The sequence below is a fragment of the Pongo abelii genome, chromosome X (genome assembly GCF_028885655.2).
Source record: "Pongo abelii isolate AG06213 chromosome X, NHGRI_mPonAbe1-v2.0_pri, whole genome shotgun sequence".
In the NCBI taxonomy this organism is placed as follows: Eukaryota; Metazoa; Chordata; class Mammalia; order Primates; family Hominidae; genus Pongo; species Pongo abelii.
In genome coordinates, this window is record NC_072008.2 from 43,005,461 (window position 1) to 43,028,307 (window position 22,847).

A 22,847-nucleotide genomic window follows, 5' to 3' on the forward strand; every position below is an offset into this window, starting at 1 on the left:
CAGATCTCCCACGGCCATGTGAACTTGCTCCAGTTCTGCTCACATGCCTACCACAAGCTGAGTTTACAGGAGCTCAGCTTTGTGTTTAATCTGTCTTCTTGGTGAAGAGCTTGGGTGGGGCAAGGTTGGATCTATGGTTGATAAGGGAACTCCAAACCAGGAGTTATAGCCATTTGTGGGGCAGACAACATAGAAATTTAAGTGGCATGGGTTGAGAGCTGCTCAATGAGATGTCACCGAAAGGGTATCCAAAGTGGGTCCTGAGACCAATGTGTGGCACCAAAGGTGGAATATGCTAGAAGAGGAATTCAAGGAGGAGATGATCCTAATGGGAAAAGGAAAGTAACCCTGGATGGTACCAGGTACAGAAAGTCACTGCCCTTGGCTGGGTATTTATGGGCCTCGGTGGTTTCATGTGATTCAAAGGATCAGTGGCAGCAGAGACACTGTTCTAAAGTCACATCATAAATTTCAGGGAGGGAGATAGACTCACAATCTGATTAACTCATGATGTAGTAGTTATTTTGTGGCAGCTTTTTCTTCCCAGAAGCGAACTCTTTCTTCAAATGCAAACTGACCAGGAAACATAATAGATAAAGCAGATAAGAGAGAAGAAGCTATAGTTAAGATTGAAGTAGTAAAGATGAATTGGTTAGATATACCTCCTTCCACTCCAAAATCTGGGCCTCTGAGGCCTTTCTATGCCATTTCTAGTACTCCATGTGATATTCTTTGAAATAAAAATTCTATGCTAACTGAGAGCAGGTGAGTAGGAGTTTAAGGTAGAGCATTGGTGGAGTGGGATGAGGAACACAGTTCCCATTCTTCCTGCCACGGATGAATTGATAAGTTGGATATTCTAGAGTGCAATTTCTACCTTTACAGTGCCCATGGAGAACACGTGTAAGTGTTCATAGTTCTAGTCATTGTTTTGAAGACACTGACCATCTCAAATGCTGCACTTCAGTATCGTGTGTGTGTGTGTCTGTGTACAGTAAAAGAAAGACCTATTTCCTGCTTTTTATCCTCCAGATAAATTACTCAATACTTACATACCTCATCAGGACAAGACATCCACAGTGATGACCTTTGATCAATGCAGGATCTTAACATTTTTTCTGCATCATCAAAGACTAAATTATCTTCAAAGTGGCTTTAGTGCTAAATGCATTTTATTATATGTCACTTGTTTGAAAAACTGTCACTTTCTGTGAGATGTGGTTAGTAACGATCTACTTCTACTTAGTGGACATTTCGTTCCTAAGAGTGTAGATTAAAAAGAATGTATTTGTGCTTGTTAGAACATCATCTCACAGCTTCTCTGTCATCCCTAAGAACGCTCAAATCTCCTGTCCTTGTTCCCTTCTCTACTTCACTTGGTGAAAATTATATAGCATTTTATTTTGCTTCCTTACTTTGACCATGTTCTTTTTCATCTTTTTTTTCTGCTCTGGGCTTTTTAATCACCCATCTTTTTTCCCTTGTTGACAAATGCAACATATGTTTTCACCTAGTTACCAAAACCACCCACTTCAAAATCATACCCTTTGTCAAAATGAATCCACATGCTTAAGGAAATTCTTCAAAGAGCCCTCATATGTCTGTGTTTAATACTGACCTGTTGGCTTAGAGACTTCTATAGAATTGCCATCCTGGAATTTCTTTTCATTGCTTAGTTTATTGGCTCTCAAATCTTCCCCATATTTCTTATTCTTGAATTCTTTCTATTTTTGGTTTTGCTAAACTACATCCTCAAATAACTTATTTTTTTCAGAAGTATATGCAATTACTAAACTTCCTCAGGCCTTTCCCATCTAAAAATTTCTTTGTTTGGTTTCTAGAACTGGTTAATAATTTTCTGGGTTATAGAATACTATGCTGAAAAAATGTTCCTTCAGGACTTTGAGACATTGCCCTCATTGTCTTCTAGCATCTAATGTTTATAATATTAGTATCATTATGATTTCTTTTTCCATTCTCCACTGACATCCCACCCCCTAAAAGCTTTTGGGATCATGCCTTTGTCACCATCATTCTGAGATTTTAGTTATGTGACACAGTGGGGGCTTTTCTGGGTTTATTCTACTGGACATTTATAGGACTCTTAAAAATTGAAGATATGATTTTATGAAACTCTGTGAAGTTTTCTTCTATTATTTCTTTATTTTCTTCCCTCTATTTTCTTGCTCCATCTTCCTGGAACTCTGGTTATATAGAAATTCAACTTCCTGGATGTGATCTTCATATTTCTTAATTTTTATTGTATTTTTTCTTTCTTTTCTTGAGTATATTTAACATGTTCTATTTTTAATTTTCAGGAAAGTTTCTTTTTCTATATATGTTCCCTTTCATAAATTCTATTCTTATTTTATGTATGCAATATTTTCTCAAATATCTCTGAGGATTTTAAATAGCATTGTTTTAAACTATCTTCTTTTTCTTGAATTATCTTTTTCTTCTCGGGTTTTTAAAAAAAAAAATTACATTGGGTGATTCTATTGTGAGTTGGTTTTGTCAAATGCCACGTAATCCTAGATTATACATTTGAAGTTAGAAATGTAAGAACGCATTGCATTTTTTAAAAGCAGTTGTTATTGATTTCCTCTGGTGCTGTGTCAGTCTCCTTCTCTGCCTAAGAGGGAAGGTGTATCATCCGTGAAGGAGCTTTATTTTGGATGGTAAAGGGACAGAAACAAGAGAGGCAGGTTGAGTATCTCTCCTATTTTCAAAAGAAGAAGGCCTTTACTATATGGTACCCAGGAACTATACAAAGTCTGCAGACCATTCAATTCCTTTATAAGAGTAATTCTTCTGTTTGAAAGTCGAGATTGTCTCCCCTTATGGGGGTGTTGGGTGGCATACCTGTTGTAGCTATTTCTGAGATGGTATTTCCATTAGTCATTGTGAGTTCCACTTCATTTCCCACTCCACCTCTTTATACCCGATAACTCCTAGCTCAGAATCCCTCCATCTTCAGAGGCTATGCAGCTGCCTCTTCCCCTTCTGCTTTCTTCTGTGTCATAAGCTATGGCATCCACCACTGTTTCATCTGTCAAAATAACTCCTTATGCTTTCAGTCTTTCAGATACTTGTCAAAATCTCCGGTCAACCCCTGGCCCTTTATCCTCTCTTTAGTTCTGTATAGAAGTATTCTCTTTTATACTTCTTTACTGTCATTTCGGTGGGGTTTGGAAAGAAGAAGTAAAGTCTGCCATTCTGAAGAAGCCTGAATTAATTTTAGATAAACATTCTACTGAAGTTGGCTCCATGGCAAAGAGAATTATAGAAAGGAGTCAGGCTATTTATGCTAATTTTTATGTAGTAGTTTCATCTTTTAAACTCCCAGAAGTTCCCTTGATATTCTAAACATTAAAATTCTGGTTGACACACTCTATTACTAAATTATACATGATGTGAATTTAACAATCGTATGCAAATATTAATTGTTATTAAACTATACTGTGCAATTAAAATCTGTATGAACATGTTTACAAAGTTTATAGTTTACAAAGTATTCACATATATCTCAGTTGAGCATCATTATTAGCCTTTAAGGTAGACATATCAGGTTTTATTAGCTGCAAAATAGTGGTTAAGAGAATCAGACTGCTTTGTTCCCAGTCCTGGAGTGGCTACTTAACTTGCTGAAAACTATCTTAATCTTCTGTAAACTACTTAACTTTCCTTGTAATCAATTTTCTTATCTGTAAACTTAGATTAATATTAACTCTCTCAAAGGGTAAGGAAAAGAAATTATAATACCTGTAAACATGTAGAAATGACATATAAAAAGTGTTCAAGAAATATTCCATATTGTTATTGTTATTATTATTTTCTTTATCATTGTCTCATTACCTTTTACAGATGATAAAACCACATGGCATGAGTCAAATCACTTTTAGACTCAGTAAACTAGAAACAGATTTTGGATACAAATTCATGTGTTGTGACTCCAAATTCAAGTTATTTCCAGTACACCATATTGTTTCAGCATGTATGAGAAGATTAAAGATCTTATAAAGACTGTTTAAATTGGAGATGGTCATAAAATGATTTCTCCTGTCTTTAAACACTAACCAAAGATGTAAGGCTATACAAATCCTATGGATGAAAGTGAGGTATCTATTTAAAATGGACATTCAAGATATTTTATCTGTGCTTCCTTAAAATTAGTTTATTAAATCTTAGCCACAAAGTCTCACAGTTATTAAGCAAACATTTGCATTAGTTAACGGAAATCCTTGAGAATATGAACCAGACTGTTCATCTTTGCATTCTCAATGCAGTATAAACAAAACTTATGTAAAAGTTCAAGCTCAGTGATATTTGATTAAACTTACTTAAACAATGGGGCATTAGAAACAATACCAAACTCATATACTCATTTCTGTGTTCTTGGGCCCTTTAGAGGCATTTAATTTACAAAGGTGAGACTGTCACTGCGTGTACTTTTTAGGAAAGTTCATAGCATTACTTTTCTCTGGATCTCAGATGAGCTGAACTATCGACACATGAACACACAGAGGGTAAAAATTAAAAACAAACCAAAGCAAAAATCCCAGCTAGAGGCCCAAGTGATCAAAAACCTTCCAATGCATGCATTATCATCCACTACTAGTTACTCTCATTTCTGATCCTGAGAAGAGATTTGAGGATATAGGTTCTAAAATATCTTTGCTTTGTTTTTTTTTTTTTTTTTTTAATTTTTTTCCTTCTGCTTTTATGATGTGGACACACGCCAGAGTATTCCCACATATTCTTTCTGAAGCTTCAGGGCAGTGGAATCAAAGCCTTCCAGGGCAGGGAAGTTTTGTGTATGGCAGAAAGAAAAAAGATGATATATGAACAGGTTTGGACATTCCAGGGATATTAATGGTATCGCGTGAAAATAAATAAGTATTGCTAAATAGCATGCACATTTCTTTTATCCTTCTTCATCATATTTTTCAAAAATCCAATGTCACAGAGAAAAGATATGTTTTAGCAACAGAAGATGTAGACAGAAAAATTAGCGATAATTTTTTTTTTCTTATCACAAGGCACCAGAAAGGCACAGATTAGAGTCTTGGAGTTAATACACTAAAACCATATACAGTATAACATTGAAACTATGATAAACCTTCAGTGAATTTCACAGGTAACACAGGAGAGCTTCCAAATCATGATGCTAACTTGCATATATTTTCTAACAGATGGTGTGGTTGTCCACATTTTTAGGTGTGTTAGAAGGATTTTTCAGAATGTAGCTTACATCTATTTGGTGTCAATTGATTGAGATTGTCACAACTCGGTGTCCACATTGAGAGTTATTACAAAACAGGGTCAGATTAACTAGTGGACCAGAAATCCCAATACATTATTGATTATAAAAAATATTTGGGGTTCCTGCAGGACCTGAATTAAAGGCTGATTAGAGCTCCAACAGAGCTGACTGAGAAAGGACAGCCTTGACTCTTCCCAGTTCTCATGTCAAGAGTTGGGGAACAGAAGGTCCTACCAAAACAATATCTCAGTATGGCAATATTTAAGGTGGGTGTACTAGCCCACCTTAAATTTATTTCTTGCTACTGACTACCCTCTGACACTAGCTCTGTATAGTGTTCTCCCAAGAAAGAGCCGACAGCCAGACATAGCTCTAAAACATCAGCAGCTACAGCGGACGTCAGAAGTTCCATTTCTAAGGACTTGGCACAGAGGTTTGAGTTTGCCATTAGATCATACCTACTTCAGCATTTTGTTACTAGAGTTCCGTCAGAGGTTGGTTTCTTCGGGAAGCCAACTCTGAGTTGGAAATTAGCATACAGGAAGTTATTAGAGGGGGCTCTTGGGAGAAACACCAGTAGTAGGGAGGGGAAGGAAAAGGATTGCGCAGAGGGAGAATCAAGCTGCAATGAAGTCTCAATGGTAGATCTCAGCCAGCTCCACAGGGAAATCTGAAGCTGGGATGGCCTTTCAGAATTATCCTGAGCTGGGCCCAAATGAACAGGCGTCTTAAGGTCACACACTGATCAGTCATTGGGTTTGGGTCATCTCAGGAAAGGGACATAACCTTGAGCCAAGTGTTTCTCATTAGCTGAGGCAATCCTAGGGATGACGGAGGCTGACAGCTGAGGGCCATGTGCTGAAGGTACTCTCAGCAGCTGTAATACTAAAGGGGAATCTGACAGAGCAGGAGCATTGCCATTTTGGACAAGTACCACCATTTTAAGTTTCACCTTGATCAAAAACCACCAAAATCCAAAGAGCATCAGCCTAATGGCTAAGGTCAGCATGACCATAAACCACAAATAACATCTCCAACCAGAAACATTCCAAAGCCCTTCCCAACCAGAGACATGCCAGCCCCGAGATAACTTCCCCTCTGGCCAGGAAGATGTCAGTCTCAAGATAACCTCCCCTCTGCCCAAAGACATTCTAACCCTGCCATAAATGTCTCCCCGACACAGAAACATTTCAAGCTTGTGATAAGCCCTCTCACCCTAAAACCAATATATACTCTTAGTCCATAAGAGAGAATGCTCCTGACTGAAGTTGGCCAGAAGCCCCTCTCAGGTATATTTCTCCAAAATAAACCTGTCTTTGACTGTTGAGCCATTTTTCATATTTCTTTCCTCTTTCTTTAACTCTTACATGTGGTGCCAAAACCTGGGATGGGTGCTGGGGGTAGAGGCTCTCTTGCAACCCAGCAAACAGTGGACCATGGTAGCTCATCTCACTGGATCCTGAGAGTCTCAGGCCATCCACCCCATCTTGTCTCTCACTTCATTTTTCAAGCAATTTGCATGAGGAAGAAAACTAACCTGAAGGGCACTGCGAGGCTCTGGCCGGGGCTACTCCCCAGTGGGTCCTCAAAACCCTCAGGTCTAGGGAATCCACCTCTGACCACCTGCAATGGGTATTTCACTTTCTTTCCTCCTCCTCCCTCATCCTCCCTTCTCTCTCTCTCTCTCTCAATCCCTCATGCAGTTCCAGTCTAAGAGGCCCTTTGCCAATTCCAACAAGGACATCCAACATCAGACACTAATCCAGACAACTGGTAAGATCTGCCTTCCACTGGCTTTCTCACAGTACCTGGGAAAGTCAGGTCTGCAGTCCTGGTCCTCAGAGGACCAGTGGGACTAAGCTACAAGAAATCTTGGGGATACACAGTTTCTTCTCAGCTTGACCATCCTCTTTAGAAAGAGGACTCTGGGTCTCTGCCTTTTGTGTGGGGATGCCTAGAACAAAAACAGACACCCTCAGTTTCTGCTCACCAGTCCACATGGGTGCCAAACAATCCCACATTCCTACGTCCTCTCCACTGGGCTGTCTCCTTCACAACCTTGCCAAACTTGGCTTATAGGGAAGCATAAAGCCAAAGCGTTTAGTCCTTTATTGCAACACAGCCTGGCCCCGATACAAATTAGATAATGACAACCAATGGCCTGAAAATGGTACCTTTGACTTTCAAATTCTCGGGGACCTTGACAACTTTATAACCAGGAATGGCAAATGGCAAGAGGTTCTCTATATTCAGGCTTTCTTCTACCTTAGATCCTGACCCTCCCTGTGTCAAGCTTGCATCCCTCATGAAATCCTCCTTCTTAATGAAAACCCTCTCTGTGTCTCTCCTTCCTCTGAAACCCCTTCCTCCAAAACTCCTTCCCTCAAAACCCCTTCCTTCAAAATCCCTTTTGACCTGGCAGATAAACCCCCTCTGTACTCTCATCCCCCTGCATTCGCTCCTTGCCTGTCTGAACCTTCTGCTGCTGTGGCCCCTCCTGCCCCCAAGCCTTTAGCCCCAAACCCTGCTCCTCTTCGTTCTCCACCTGTTATCCATTCAACAACTACCAATCAAACCACCTCGGCCACTCCCCCTCTCTGGGAAGTGGTTGGGGTTGAAAGTATTGCTCATGTTTATATCCCTTTCTCCATGCCTGATTTGTTGCAGATCGAACAGCATCTAGGATCTTTCTCTGAAAATCCTTCTCACTATCTCAGGGAATTCCTGCATGTAACCCAATCCTTTAATTTAACTTGTCATGATATTTATATAATTTATATAATTCTAACCTCCACTCTCAGTCCTGATGAAAAAGAGCACATCGAGCTTTCATCTGAAGCCCACGCAGGTGAACTCCATAACTAAGCCCCTATACAAAATCCAGTGGCCAATGATGCAGTCCCCTGTAGAGATCCAGATTGGACTTATCAACATGGAGTCAATGGCATCAGGCAAAGGGACCATATGATTACCTGTCTCCTCACGGGCATAGGCAAAAATGCCCATAAGGCAGTTAATTATGAGAAACATAGAGAAATTACACAGGAGCCCCAGGAGAATCCTGCCCTTTTCTTATCACGCCTCACTGAAGCTATGCTAAAATATACCAATCTGGACCCAGAATCTAGAGAAGGGCAAACTTTTCTCCACCTCCAATTTATTTCCCAATCCTCCCCAGATATCCAGAAAATAATTACAAAACTTAGAGGAGGGTCCACAAATATCTCAGCAGGACCTCCTAAATGCAGCCTTCCATGTCTTTAATAGCAGAGATGAGGAACAAAAAATTTTAAAAATACAGACATCTCCGTTTAAAATACCAGATGCTCACCTCTGCGGTCCAAAAGTCAGTTACATAAAAGTCTCCCAATACCCCAAAGGGAAACTCTCTCACCTCTCTGGGAGTCTGTTTCTGACATGGCAACCCTGGACACTGGGCAAAGGCTTGTCCTAATCGCCAGTGCCCCACCAAAGTGTACCCAACTTGTGGTCTTTGGGGACACTGGAAAATGGACTGCCCCCAATAGGGACATCCTCCCCATTCAAGTATGGCTCATAATGAGGCCCCCCAGCCATCACAGGAGGAAATCTCTTCACTGCTGGCACTGACAACAGAAGACCGAGGGTGCCCAGGATCCTCCATTCCCACGTACAGTGAGTCCACGGAACCCAGGGTAATTGGGACGGTATCCAGTAAGATTATTTCATTTCTCCAGGATACTGGGGCGAGTCTATCAGTATTAACTAAATATCAAGGCCCATTAGAACGTTCATCCATTTCTGCTGTTGGCATGAAGGGCATACAAGAAACCCCATACAAAATGCCACCTCTATACTGCTCATTTCAGGGAGTCACCCTCACTCACTCTTTCTTGGTCATTCCTCATTGTCCCACTCCTTTGCTAGGAATGGACATCCTACACAAACTAGGGGGAATCACTCATTTATGGGCCCTACACCAAAGCCACAAAGCCACACTTACTTATTATTATGTCAAGAACAAAACCCTTCCTCAGACACTCCACATCAAATAGACATAAAACCCAAATTCCTCAACCAGGTAAATCCCATAATATGGAACATTGACTCCCCCATAATAACTACCCATCATTCTCCAATTCAAATTTCACTGAAGGATCTTAAGTGCTATATAGTAGTCCCACAATATCCCCTCAACCCTAATGGATTTCGGGGACCCAAGCCCATCATCTCCTGACTTTTGGCTCCCAATATTTTAATCCTTACTCATTCTTCCCACAATACTCCTATTCTCCCAATCAAAAAACGGATGGCTCCTATAGACTGGTTCAGGATTTGCAATAAATCCACTCTGTTGTTTTACCTGCTTATCCTGTTGTCCCAAACCCCTACACCCTCCTATTGAGAATTCCTCCCAACACTAACTATTTCTCAGTATTGGACTTCAAGGATGCCTTTTTTACTATTCCTCTACATTCCTCCTGTCAAAAACATTTTGCTTTCACTTGGACCGACTCTGACACAGGCTACTCCCAACAACTCATCTGGACTATCCTCCACCAGGGGTTTAGAGACGGCCTTCACTATTTCAGTCAGGCACTTCAGTTGGACCTTTCCCAACTACCTCTACAATCTAGCATCTTGCTTCAGCATGAGGATGATTTACTTCTTTGCAGCCCCTCTCTAGAACATTTATTCAACACACCACCAGGCTTTTAAATTTTGTGGCTGAATGCGGGTACTGAGTGTCCAAAAGGAAGGCCCAATTAACCTCTCCAAAAGTCTCATACCTAGGATTAATCATAACTCCAAATACTCGAGAAATTCTGCCAGCATGAAAGCAAAGCATTCAACAAATCCCTTGTCCTAAAACAAAAAGGGACTTACTTTCTTTCCTTGGATTAGTGGGATATTTCCAATTATGGATAGCAAATTTTGCCATTATTGCTAAACCCCTTTATGAACACACAAAAGGAAATCTTGACCAACCACTCACTCCCACTGCAGACCTTTATCATGCTTTCTCTCACCTAAAACATTCCTTATTACAAGCCCCAGCTTTAGGCCTTCCAAACCCCCTGAAACCCTTTCATCTATATTTACATAGTTCTCATAATCAGGCCTTTGGACTATTAGCCCAACCCATGGGAGATTCCCTCCAACCAGTGGCATATTTTTCAAGACAACTAGACCCCATTTACAAAGGCTGGCTCCCTTTGCTTAAAAATTTTGGCCACAGCTTCTCTGATTATCCCTGAGGCACAAAAACTCACATTCTATGTACCCCTTCAGGTATATTCTTCTCACAGTCTGCAAGATATGCTCAGCCATAAGGTGCTCACCTCCATCTCATCCTCTTGCTTGCAAGCCTTACATTCAATTCTCCTCCAACCCTCTATCTCTCTTCATAGATGCTCCCCCATAATCCCACCTCTGTTTTGCCTTCAACACCAATTTTGGACCCCAATCTACACTCATGCTCTGATTTAATTGAAAGTTCTCTCACCATGTTTCACCACCTTACTTCCACTCACATAGAGGGAGCCCCAGATTGGTTTATAGGTGGCAGCACATCAAAAAACCATCCCCTCCAAGCAGGATATGCCATCACTGAGGGATATCATGATGATACCCACTTTCTCTCACCTACAAGAGTCATAAAGGCTGCCCCCTTGCCTTGGGGCACATCCTCTCAAGAAGCAGAATTAGTTGCCCTAATAAGAGCACAAACCCTAGCAAAAAAAAAAAAAAACCACATAAGTTAATATATACACCTATTCTAAATATGCATATAACATCATCCATTACAATGCCCAAATTTGGAGTGAGCAGGGCTATCTCAAGGCTAAGGGAACTCCTATCATTAATGGAAAACTAGTCCATCATTTACTAAAGGTAGCTTTACTTCCAGGAAAGGTTGCAGTTATCCATTGCAAAGGACACCAATCAGATGAAAGCCACATTTCTTTAGGAAACCGTGAGGCTGACTATTGGGTAAAACAAACCTCAACCAATCATCCAATCCCTCAATATCTATTTCCCCTCATACAACATATCCCCTCCTTTTATCCAGAACACCAAATACAGCAGCTAGTAACAGCAAGGGCACAATTCAAACCCCAATACTAGTTCATACAAAACAAACTAGTCCTACCTGACCTTGAAAAAAACAACTCTTTTACGGGGCGTTCACAACCTCTTCCACACCAGCCATTCCCCTCTACAGCATTTCTTAAGTTCCCATATACACATAACCCCAGATATAAAGGAACAGCTAAAAGCCATTTCCCATCAATGTTCTGTTTGCCAAAAAGCTTCACCCCACTCCAATACTAGACCCCCTTCTTACCCAACCCATCAAGCCAGGGGACACCTTCCAGGACAGGATTAGCAAATTGATTTTACCCATATACCCCGAGTTAAAAAGGTTCAATTTCTTATATATCTGGATGATACCTTTTTGGGATGCATTCAGGCTTTTCCCACAACCAACAAATGGGCTTCTACTGTCACCTCCAAATTAATAACAGAAATCATACCCAGGTTCGGGGTGCCTCTTTCTTTTCAATCTGACAATGGTCCTGCATTCATCTCTCAAATTACTCAAACACTTGCACAAGCTCTACAAATCACCTGGAAGCTAAACATCCCCTATCGACCTCAATCTTCAGGAAAGGTTGAAAAATGAATGGCATTCAAAAAACACCTCACCAGGTACTCACTCCAAACACACAAAAACTGGGTTACACTTTTACCTTTGGTTCTCCTAAAAATTCGGGTGCTCCCATGTAAACTTTTAATGCTCAGCCCCTTTGAACGCATGTACAGGAGACCACTCGCTCCCTTTGTTCCACCTCACGGTCAAGCACCACCTCTACCAACTCGTCTCGTTTGCATTCTTCTACATACTAGCTGCCATTTCATTTGGGAATATGCTGACAAATACCTGCCACAACCCGTAGCCAACTCCTCTAATCCCTTCCTACAGCCAGGAGATTGGGTCCTGGTAAAAGGTCCCAGCCCTACCCCTAATACTCCCCTCACACCTAAATAGAAGGGACCTTACTAGATCATCCTTACCAAACCCACAGCAGCAAAACTGCAGGGACTCCCTAACTGGATTCATTATACTTCTCTCAAGAAAACTGACTTTCCTTCACTACATACCCAAACAACCAAATCTAAAACCCCTTCAGCCTTCTCTTGTGTCTCCCCAGGACCCATTTCCCTTCACCTCACCCGAATCCTGAGGAAAAGGAAAAGAAATTCACATAAACCGCTTACGTCTCTTTCTCCCCCAAACTTTCACTTCCTAACCAACCTTGTTACAGAACTTCAGTGGTACCCTTACAAAACTCCCATTATATATCCTGATCAGCTCCTTATTACTCTATGGGACCTATGGCTTGAGGCCATATGGCTTGAAGGAACTTTCCAGGAGTTTTCTCCTACCTAGGTAACCTTTTCTCTTTTTGCTTGTTTTTTTTTTTTTTTTCAGTATAAATTCCCTAAGTACATCAACCTCACCAATACAATCACTCCTCACTGCTCTCAAGCTTGAATGCTCTATAAACCTTACACAGTCCCTCTTGCTGCAAGCTAACTCTTCCTTTGCTCCAGAATGCTGGATGTGCTTATAGCTGTCTTCCTTAGCTTACTCAGCCCTTCCTGCACCCTTTCATGACCTTTTAACAGGGAGCATAACCCTAATTTATAAACTCCAAAAAGGAGCTTCCTTTTTTGAAAGAGCTGACACACTGGTTGGCGATTATCCTACTTCCAGGGCCAATCAAGCTAACAAATTATTTCAAACCTATTACAACCCCCTACAATGCCTTAAGCCCCAAGGCCCTCCTGTTAAAGGGCCTATAACTAAACACACCCTCCTTTTACAACAAGCCTCACTTTGCTTTTCAGCCTCTGAGGGAAATCTCCCTGTAGGATTCTTAACACCTAGCCAATGCAACTGCACTATCATTATTATACACCTCTCTGACCATCAAACTAACCGAGTTGACTACCAAGTATCACCTGAAGCAAACAAAGCATTTCTACATCTGGCTTGTTTTACGGCCTCTCCCTTAACCAATACCTCCGGCCTAACATGTGCTGTCTCTGGGGCCCACCTTTTTCCATGGCTCAATATCAATGGTGCAGTGTCCAATCACATTAAATGTGTAAAAAATAACTCTTCTTATATCTCTACTATAGTAGGTGTCTCCCTGGCCTCCTCCTTGTCCATCTGGAGTAATGAACCACAAGAAAGAAAAAAACACCCATTTTTAATTCCCTTATTCTCTTTCCATATCACTGCCTGTATTTATGACAAAGACCTGTTCTTTTTTGTGTGGCACCAACACATATCTTTGTCTCCCTACTAACTGGACCAGAACCTGTACCCTAGTTTATCTATCTCCTTCCATGGGACTAGTTCTTCCTGATCAACCTTTGCCCATCCCATCCACGTCATCCCTTTAATGGCCACCTTGGGTATAACCTCTGGACTTGGATTGGGAGCAAGCAGATTAGCCACCTCCATAACATACTTTAAGGCTCTTTAAACAGAACTACAGGACTCATTAGAAGATATAGCCCAAAGCTTTATAAGAGTCCAAGACCAACTAGACTCCTTGGCTGGTGTAGTCCTCCAAAACAGATGGGGACTAGATCTTATAGCAGCTGAAACGGGGGCCTCTGCCTCTCATTAGGGGAGGAATGTTGTTTCTATCTCAACCAAATGGGCCTAGTAAGAGACACTGTTAAAAAAAAAGACTTAAAGAAAGGGCTGAAAAGCTAAGGAAATACCAAAACAACCAAATAGATTCTTGGTTTGGAAACAAAATCACAGCGTGGGTCATCCCATTTCTGGGACCTCTTCTAATAATAAGCCTAGGACTAATGTTCTTACCCTGCCTAATTAGTCTTTTTCAAAGATTTTTAACTGACAGGATCATGGCCATTTCACAGACAACTATCCCAAAACATCTACAAATGGTGTTACTACCGCAATCAATCTGAGACCTGAAAACGCTCCATCCCCCCATTAGCAGGGAGTAGCCAGAAAGAACACGCTCCTTCTCATCTTTTTTATAACTACAGAGTCTGGATTGACAGAGCAGGAGCATCACCATCTTGGACAAGTACTGTCATTTTAAGTTTCACCTTGATCAAAAACTGCCGAAATCCAAAGGGCATCAGCCTAATGGCTAAGGTCAGCACGACCATAAACCACAAATAACATCTCTGACCGGTAACATTCCAGATCTCTCCCCGACCAGAGACATGCCAGCCCTGAGATAACTTCCTCTCCAGCTGGAAAGATATCAGCCTCAAGATAACTTCCCCACCACCCAAAGATATTCCAACCCCACCATAAATGTCTCCCCGACACAGAAACATTCCAAGCTTGTGGTAAGCCCTCTCACCCTAACACCAATATATACTCTTAGTCTGTAAGAGAGAATGCTCCTGACCGAAATCAGTCAGAAGCCCCTCTCAGGTTTATTTTGGAGAAATAAATCTGTCTTTGACTGTTGAGCCACTTTTCGTGTTTCTTTCCTCTTTTTTTTAACTCTTACAGAATCTAGGTGGTGGATCACTGCATTCACTACAAGGTCTAATTTTGGAGCAGCCAAATCTCAGTTCAGTCATAAAGCCTGGCCTGAGATTTGAAGAATGTACTACTGTTCCCAGACCAAAACGAGGATGGGGTTGCTTACTCTCACAGCCCAATAACGAGATGCAGGTGAACTGGGAAAGAAGAGAGTTTATTTCTGTAACTAGGTACATGGAGAAGGCTGGGAAAATATCACCAGACCAACTCAAAATTACAAAGTTTTCCAGAGCTTATATACCTTCTAAGCTATATGTCTATGTGTAGGTGTGCATTCATCTAAAGACATAAGTGATTAACTCCTTCTAATCTATAACTAAGGTCTGAGTTTTGAAGACCTTCCTCTGGAGCCTCAGTAAATTTACTTAATCTAGATGGGTCCAGGTGCCAGGGTGATTACCCTTATCTTGTCTCCTGCTAAATCTTGGAGGTTTGAGGAGTTCCTTTAGACCACCAATAAAACTTTTTTGTGGAGGTCTGGGGAGTTTCTTCAGATCCCCAATAAAAATTTGCTTAATCCTAAACAGGTCCTGTTAAGAATTCCTTTGTTATCTTGTCATTCTTGAAGGCCCAGAAAAGGCCTGGGCAAAACTCTTGGTGTGCTTTTGTTACCTTCCAGCCTTTGAATAACGGCACTGGCTCTATCAGCTTTTAATATTTAACATCACCACTCAGTCAGTGCTGAAACAGTTATTATGGAGGCCTGGGCTAGTGAGACCTGGCCTGCCATACTACCCCCTGTCATGCATCCTGCCTATGTGTGAGAGGTAGAATTTGTCCTTGTTTTATATTAGGTTTAAAAGCAGAAAACTATCTGGCTTTGATAGATGCTACTGCCCCATACAGAGCTCCAAGATAGTGCTAACAAGAAGAATGTTAAATATAGCTAATATTGAATGGGTGTTCACCATGTGCCTGGTGTTTTTCTAATCCCTCTCCACGTGTGACTTCATAAAATCCTCACTCCAACCCTACGAATAGGTAATTTGGCATCTCACTAATGAGGAAGCTGAGGAGACAGAGGCAGTGAGGGGACCATGAGTGCCTTCTCTTCTGTCACTCAGAGAAGATGAGGAATTCAGGGGTGGTGGGCTATCCCAGGTACATCACTGATCTTTGGTATTCTCTTACACCATCTTACACTCAGGTGTTACCAGGGGAGCAAGGTGTACTCTATGCATCTTGAAAAGATAAAGTATCAGCCAGCAGATGTGTTGGGTGCTGGTCTGAGGCCAGGCTTTCTAAGAAACGTCATACTCTTCTGGAAGGCTTTTCTGAGTTCTAAATACAAGAGCAGCCCCAGACCAACTCGAAAACACACTTCAATCTGTTTTCAATCTAGGTTCCCTGTACATAAAGAGACAGATCTTGTTGCTATATACAAACTTAGTCTCCCCTTGGCTTTATAAGCCCTGGGTGATAATTTCATCTCTGCTGCTAATGAGACAAAACCTTGCCTATAATGGGAAGCAGTTGGACTAAAGGGTCTTTAAGGCCTTTTCTAGCTCTAAAAGTTTTATGTTGCTATTAAAGTCAACAGTAATTAATAAAGGGAGTTCAGAAGGAAAAAAGAATCGGAAACACTCCGCAAATATAAAAGTGTCATGTGTTACTATAAATAACTGAATGTGGTTCTTACCTGTGGTCTAGATTCACAAGACAAAATTAATTCCTTTCTTTTATAAACTTGGCTATGTCCTAGAAGTTTCAATGCATTTTAAAATTAAAATGGAGATTGGCTTTCCATCTAAATCCTGCCTGCTGTCCTCCCATTTCATCTCCTACTTTGCAGACTTAGTGATGATGAAAACACCAAGGACATCCTCAAAGAGAAGGTTATTTGAAGCAGCTGCCACTCAAGTCTTGCCCTTTGGGACTGTCATCTTTTCACTTTGTCTTCACCTGTGCCCCTCACAGCTCACGGAGCTAAAACTTGAGGAGCCTCAGGGAACAAGCTGTATTTGAATAGGTAAATTATAGAGGAATTATAGAACACGATTTGACAGGAGGAAAAACTGCTCAAGTGCAACTTCTCAGTTCCGTTCTACAACATCTGTTGAGTACAAGGCACTGTGCTTGGAGATGTCAGACACATGGGCACAGCTGCTATCTCCAAGAGGCCCTCAGTCCAGTGGGAAAAGAGAGATAGATTCAGAAATGTCAGAGAAATGATTGGTTTAACAGATGTAGAGAAAATGTGTGCAGATGAGAATAATAATAATAGCTATCACCTACTGAATACTTACCAAAAGCCATGTGTTTCACTAGCACTTTTTTGTTTTATCATTTCAACAACCAGAAATGGAAGGTATTGTTATTATTATCCTCAATTGATTGTAAGATAACAGGCTTAAAGAGGTGAAATGCTTTGCCTCAAGTGACTCAGCTAATATATGGCAGAGCTTGAATTCAAATCCAGATCTTTTTGACTTCAAATCCTTCACGGTCATTTACTGTACTTTTCTGCCTCCCCCAAGGCAGACACCCACTATTCTGACTTAGAAGTTTGCGGGATGAATTATACTGAATGTGGAAGACTGATTGAGACATGCAGTAAAAATAGGAAGACATATATTCTGGATAAAAGGAATAGCCCAAAGAAAGCTGAAGATACGGAAAAGTCCCAGGACTTTGTGGGTGGCAGTGGGAATGCCAACTATACCAGTGCTGTGGGGAGCACAGTGTATAGCAAGGTGTGGAGGAGGGACTACAGAAAGGGTTGCATTGGTGAGATGGGAACAGACTGAGTATAGCTGTGATTTCCATCTAGCAGCATACCTGTGAAAGTTTCTCAACAAATCTTTGTGCAGTTCTGACATTCAATGTAATGTATTTTTGCAAAATTGTATACACATCACACACACACACACACACACACACATGCACACACATGAGTAGTGAGATCTGTCCCACAGAGTTGAGCTCGGCTAATTAAAAAGTTATATTGTAAAGCAGTGGTTCTCAAACTTGAACGTTGGCCAGGCGTGGTGGCTCATGCCTGTAATCCCAGCACTTTGGGAGGCTGAGGCGGGCGGGTCACCTGAGGCCAGAAGTTCGAGACCAGCCTGGTCAACATGGTGACACCCCGTCTCTACTAAAAATACAAAAATTAGCCAGGCATGATGCCACATGCTTGTAATCCCAGCCACTCCGGGGGCTGAGGTAGGAGAATCGTTTGAACCTGGGAGGCGGAGGTTGCAGTGAGCAGAGATGGCGCCATTGCACTCCAGCCTGGGTGACAGAGTGAGACTCCGTATGTAAGAAAAAAAAAAAAAAAAAAACTTGAACGTCCAGAAAAATCCCCTGGAAAGCTTGTTAAAGCACAGAACGCTAGGCCTTAGCCCTAGAGATGCTGAATCAGTAGGTCTGGGATGGAGTCTGAGAATTAGGACTTTTAACCAGCTTCTGGGTGATGCTTATGCAGCCAGTCTGAGGGCCATACTACATGGCACTGATGTAGAGCAGGGTGTGACTTTGCTGTGAGTGCAAGGTAAGAGGTTCAGCACTTGAATATTATAGTCATAAGCTTCCTGTAACCCATGTCACACATCTGTGCTCCTCTCTCCCTCTTTGTCCCTGTATGCTGTTCCGTTTCAGGCCCTACTCTGCAGCCATAGTGGTCTTTCAAAAACATGAGTTTGATCATGTCACTATTCTGTTTAAAAATGTTGGTGGCTCCCATTGCCTTTGTGTGGCATGTGAATCCTTTCATAGCCTTTCTTACCTCTTTAGTCCTATGCATTCTCCCATACAGAATACCTTGCAGCTCCCCAAAGGAACTACATCTCCCTACCTATATCTGGAATGCTAACTTCTATGAGTCTACCTCTCATCACTTGGTTAAATTTCATGTCTCCTCTAGGTCTTATCCTCGATATCAACTCCAAGTGAAGGCCTTTCAAGACCTTAGGTGATGTCCCTCGAGGACCTCTGTAAAGCACTCTTGCACAGTATAGAAATGACCTGGTGACATGGCTGAGCTCTCCCATCCATAAACTGGTATCTCCTTGAAGGCAGGCACAGAGCCTTGGCACCTAGTGTATAAATAAATAATTTAATAAATTATAACATGATGTTATGTGAGATCTGGCAAAAATAAACCATTATGTCTGTTCTTCCTAAAGCAAAGGATTGTGTGCTTTCTTAGAGTCTGAGCTACCATGATAAAAACTCGCTCACAAATAGCATCAGAAAATGACAACATGCCATTAGTAACCCAGAAGCAGCTGTATGTGTTTTGTATTTTTTTCATCTGGGCTTTACAAACCACAAAAGCAACTGTTTTGCCTCCACAAAGAACATGTTTTTAACAGCACACTGTCCCAAAAGGATACTCCTCCCTCTGTTGCATTTTGATCTATCTTGATTTAATTTAAAGTTTGAAAATGGGGTCTGACCTTATCTATCAGTGGTTGAGCCATTGTCTTATGGAAATGCAGTTTGAAACTCATTAATAGGGTAGCCTCTATATTATAACTTAGAAGCTCTGGGTTATCACTGATGCTTGCAATTGCTATGGAAACCGGGTTCATATGCACCTTTCAAAGAGTCTGCTTTAAAACAGGAAAAAAAGATGAAGAAAAAGCCTTCGTGAAAGAATAAGATATTTTGTATCCAGCATGCATAAGCAGGTTCAGTGATGCAAAAATGCTCTGCCTACACAATGATAAAAACAATTTTTTATCTTTTTCAGGAGCTAATAATGTATAACCTTGTCTTAGAGAACTGTGTTTATACTGGTAGAGAAGAATGCTCAAGGCAGCTTTCCCCAGTGCCCACACATAGACACACAAACACAGACACACACCCACAGTTTTCAGTTTTCCTCAGACTTTTTGCAATCTGCATTCTTAATTCCTCCAAAGGCCTCTGTACATGCAGCTTTGGCTGCTAAAGCCCACCCAGTGTGGACTGGCTGAGAGCTCAGTCTCTTCTGCTTCCCCTTGAATGTGTATTGAATGTTGCATCTGTCTCTTATGGGCTGAATTTTTCAATTATAAAATGATAGTGCTAATTTGATCAAGTTTCTTATTAAAAATTCTTGGATGTATTCCTCCCCAAATTTGAGTTTTGGAGGCTTCATCCCTCATCTCCTTGCCCACATTTCTCCCTAATAACCTAAGTGTGGTATTGTGTTAGGTAAACAATAGTGTATCATCTTGTGGAAAATGATTCTTTAGACACACCTCCCTCCCTCATGTAGAACCATGTGTTATTCCCTCCAATGTTTTCATCTGCTTATCTCCCCACTTGTGAGTCATCTATTATTTTCCCTTATCACTTCTGCAACCCCATTCCTCCCCTAACTGTAGCCAAATGTGAGCTGGGTTTCCTTCTCTTCTGAGCAAGAACAGGTCATGAGGGCTGAGCTTTCTGTCTTCACCTTCAGACAGAAGGAACTTGGAAGAAAGAAGAACGCATCTGCAGGCAGCTGTTCACTCCGCAGGCATCTGGAAACCGCTTCTTTGCATTCAGATAGTTATGTAACCCCACATGTTGGAAGGCTGAAGAGACCACCATACTCAAAATGGAAATGACACTGTTGCAACACATAGAATATCTGAGAGAAGAAAGGGTTTCTAATGTCTTGACTATCTATGATATTCCATAAAGTTAAGGGATTGATGTGCATGGGCTGGGAGGACTGAGGAACAAAGGACAGAGGTTGAAGTAGGTATGAAAAGGGTCTACTAACTACTTTAGAATTTGAAAAAAACTATTGATACCAAATCTGCCCACGCTCTGTACAAAAAACAAAACAGACATTGGTGCAATTTTAACCTGATAATGCATGAAAAATGGCTATTTTTGATGAGAAAAAGTTCAGTCATTTCTTTGTAAACACAAAGAAAATTAAGAGAAATTGTGAAGTTACTATAAGAAAATTCAACAACTCTTATAATATATTCCCTCTCAATTAAACAGCAAATCACCCTAAAGTGTTTTTCAGCCTGAATATTTATCAGCCTAGATAATCTACTTTAACAATTATGTTTTGCATTTTTAACAAAACCTTTTCTACAAAAGTTAGTATAACTAGAAGTAAATATAAATTAGTCCCCTTTCAAGTCTTTAACATATTAAAAAGCTATAGAATATATACATTAACCCATGGTTTTATAAAAGGAATATGGCTTTATAAAATTAAAAGCAATATCAGGATCTGTATTTGTGTTAAATAATTACAATAACATCAAGCAGACATTTCCCACTTAATCTATTACTGTCTAAGATTACCATTTAATTCTGCATTACGATTTAACTAAGTAATTTAGTACTCGACACATGCGCTACAGAAAACAAGAAGCAGTGTATTACAGTAACAAGGTTTGTATTTCACAAACAATTGCAAGGGTGAAGCAGATATCTTCTAAGCGTCGCATATTCACAAACAATTGCAAGGGTGAAGCAGGCATCTTCTAAGGGTCGCATGACTGGGTTTGCAGTCCACCGGTCAGAGGAGCTTCCTCTGATTCTTCCGCAGCAGTCTTTTCTTCGTTCGTGGCTTGTGGCGTTTCTTTGTTTTCATCGTCTTCACTTTGTAGGTCTTTCCACATTAATTGTCTAGCTAATTTGATGTTCAATTCTTCGTTGTAGTGAAGCCTTCTTCTCATTTCGAACTGCCGCTTTTTCTCCTGTTTGTGGAGGAGGATTTTTCTCATGTAGGCCTCGCTGCTCTCTTGCTCCTCCACCTCACTGCCGTGGTCCGAAGCATCGGTGGCTTCCTTTCCTTCGACACCACACACTGAATCTTCTCCTTCGACATCGAGCACTAAATCTTCCCCATTACCTTGCACACTCATGTAGGAAGTGCCGGGCTCATTTGCCTTCATTAAATCGTAATCTCTGTACGTTGCGCGGTGTGCCGCAAGGATGCTTGATTCGTCCCACTTTTGGGATTTCTTTCTCTTCACATCTTGAACATTCCCTCCAGACTGCTGACCAGAAGTCGCCACCGAGGAACCCGACGAGCTTTTGTTTTTCAGGATCCCCTTGATGGGCCGGTGCGAGGAGGTGGAGGCTGACATTTTGCGGAGAGAAGGGCTGCGAGAGAGTTGAGCCGCTGAGCAGCCGTCCGCCGCCCTCCAGTCTGAAACTGCAGCGCGGTCTGTCTGGGCAGCAGGTCCCAACGCCCTAGTTAAAGCACCAGGGCCCTGGTGTCACAAAGGGCGCTGCGTATGACGTCACGATGGTCGCCGCCTCCACCACCGCTGCCGTAGTTACCGCTACGGTTACCGCTATGGTTACCGCTACCGTTGCGGTCACCGTTGCCGCTACCCCTGACGTCACCGCTACCGTCACAGCTACTGTTGCTTTTGCTGTTGCCGCTGGCTTTACCGCTGACGTTACTGCCTCGTGGCCCATGCTAACGTCATTTTTTTTTCTCTTTTAACGGAAAATAAGGTAGGAAATACCCTTTGGTTGTATATGGAAAGGGGAAGCATTGTTTTAGAAACTTCTATACACCCTGTCTGCCCACAGGAAAGCTATGTAAAATATTTCTCATTGTGGGTCACTGTCAAAACTTTGAAAGCCACGACTTTGGTTGGAAAGATGAGAGGCCTCAGCTAGAAGGTGATGACCTTCTGCTCCTCCCTCCTGTGCCCATCCACACTCTCCCTCCACCACGCCTACCTCGGACCTCCTCTCTTCTCCCTGTCTTGGTGAATGACCCCAACATAGAGCTAATTATATCAGCTGGGAATCTGCGTGTCCTCCTCAGTCCCTTCATGTTGCCCATTCTCCAATCCAGCCCCCGGATGTGACCTAAATATTTCAAGAGGCTTATTTGATCTCTTCTGCCACCACCCTGTTTCAAATCACCATTTTCTCTCATGGCAACTTCACTCACAGTCATTGAACTGGACCCCCAGTATCTCCTCCTCCTGCTGTCCAATCTCTTATCCATCCTCAAAACACCCATCAGATCTTCTTCATCTCTCTTTCAAACCCTTCAACGGCTGCCCACTGTTCTTGACATAAAGACCCAAA

The 22,847-nt window shown here is 41.6% G+C and overlaps 1 protein-coding gene and 1 long non-coding RNA gene across 2 annotated transcripts in view; one reads left to right on the forward strand and one right to left on the reverse strand.

The window, feature by feature from the left end:
• Positions 1–21,169: 21,169 nt before the first annotated feature.
• PPP1R2C (PPP1R2C family member C) lies at positions 21,170–22,013 on the reverse strand. Its single transcript, XM_002831555.3, has one exon. The coding sequence runs from the start codon at positions 21,881–21,883 to the stop codon at positions 21,275–21,277; it is 609 nt and encodes a 202-aa protein (XP_002831601.2). The 5' UTR covers positions 21,884–22,013; the 3' UTR covers positions 21,170–21,274.
• A 70-nt stretch (positions 22,014–22,083) lies between these two features.
• Positions 22,084–22,847, forward strand: part of LOC129052913 (uncharacterized) — a 29,852-nt gene continuing 29,088 nt past the window's right edge. Inside the window, exon 1 of the long non-coding RNA XR_008518052.1 lies at positions 22,084–22,259. This is a non-coding gene — a long non-coding RNA (uncharacterized LOC129052913). The remainder of the gene's footprint in view (positions 22,260–22,847) is intronic.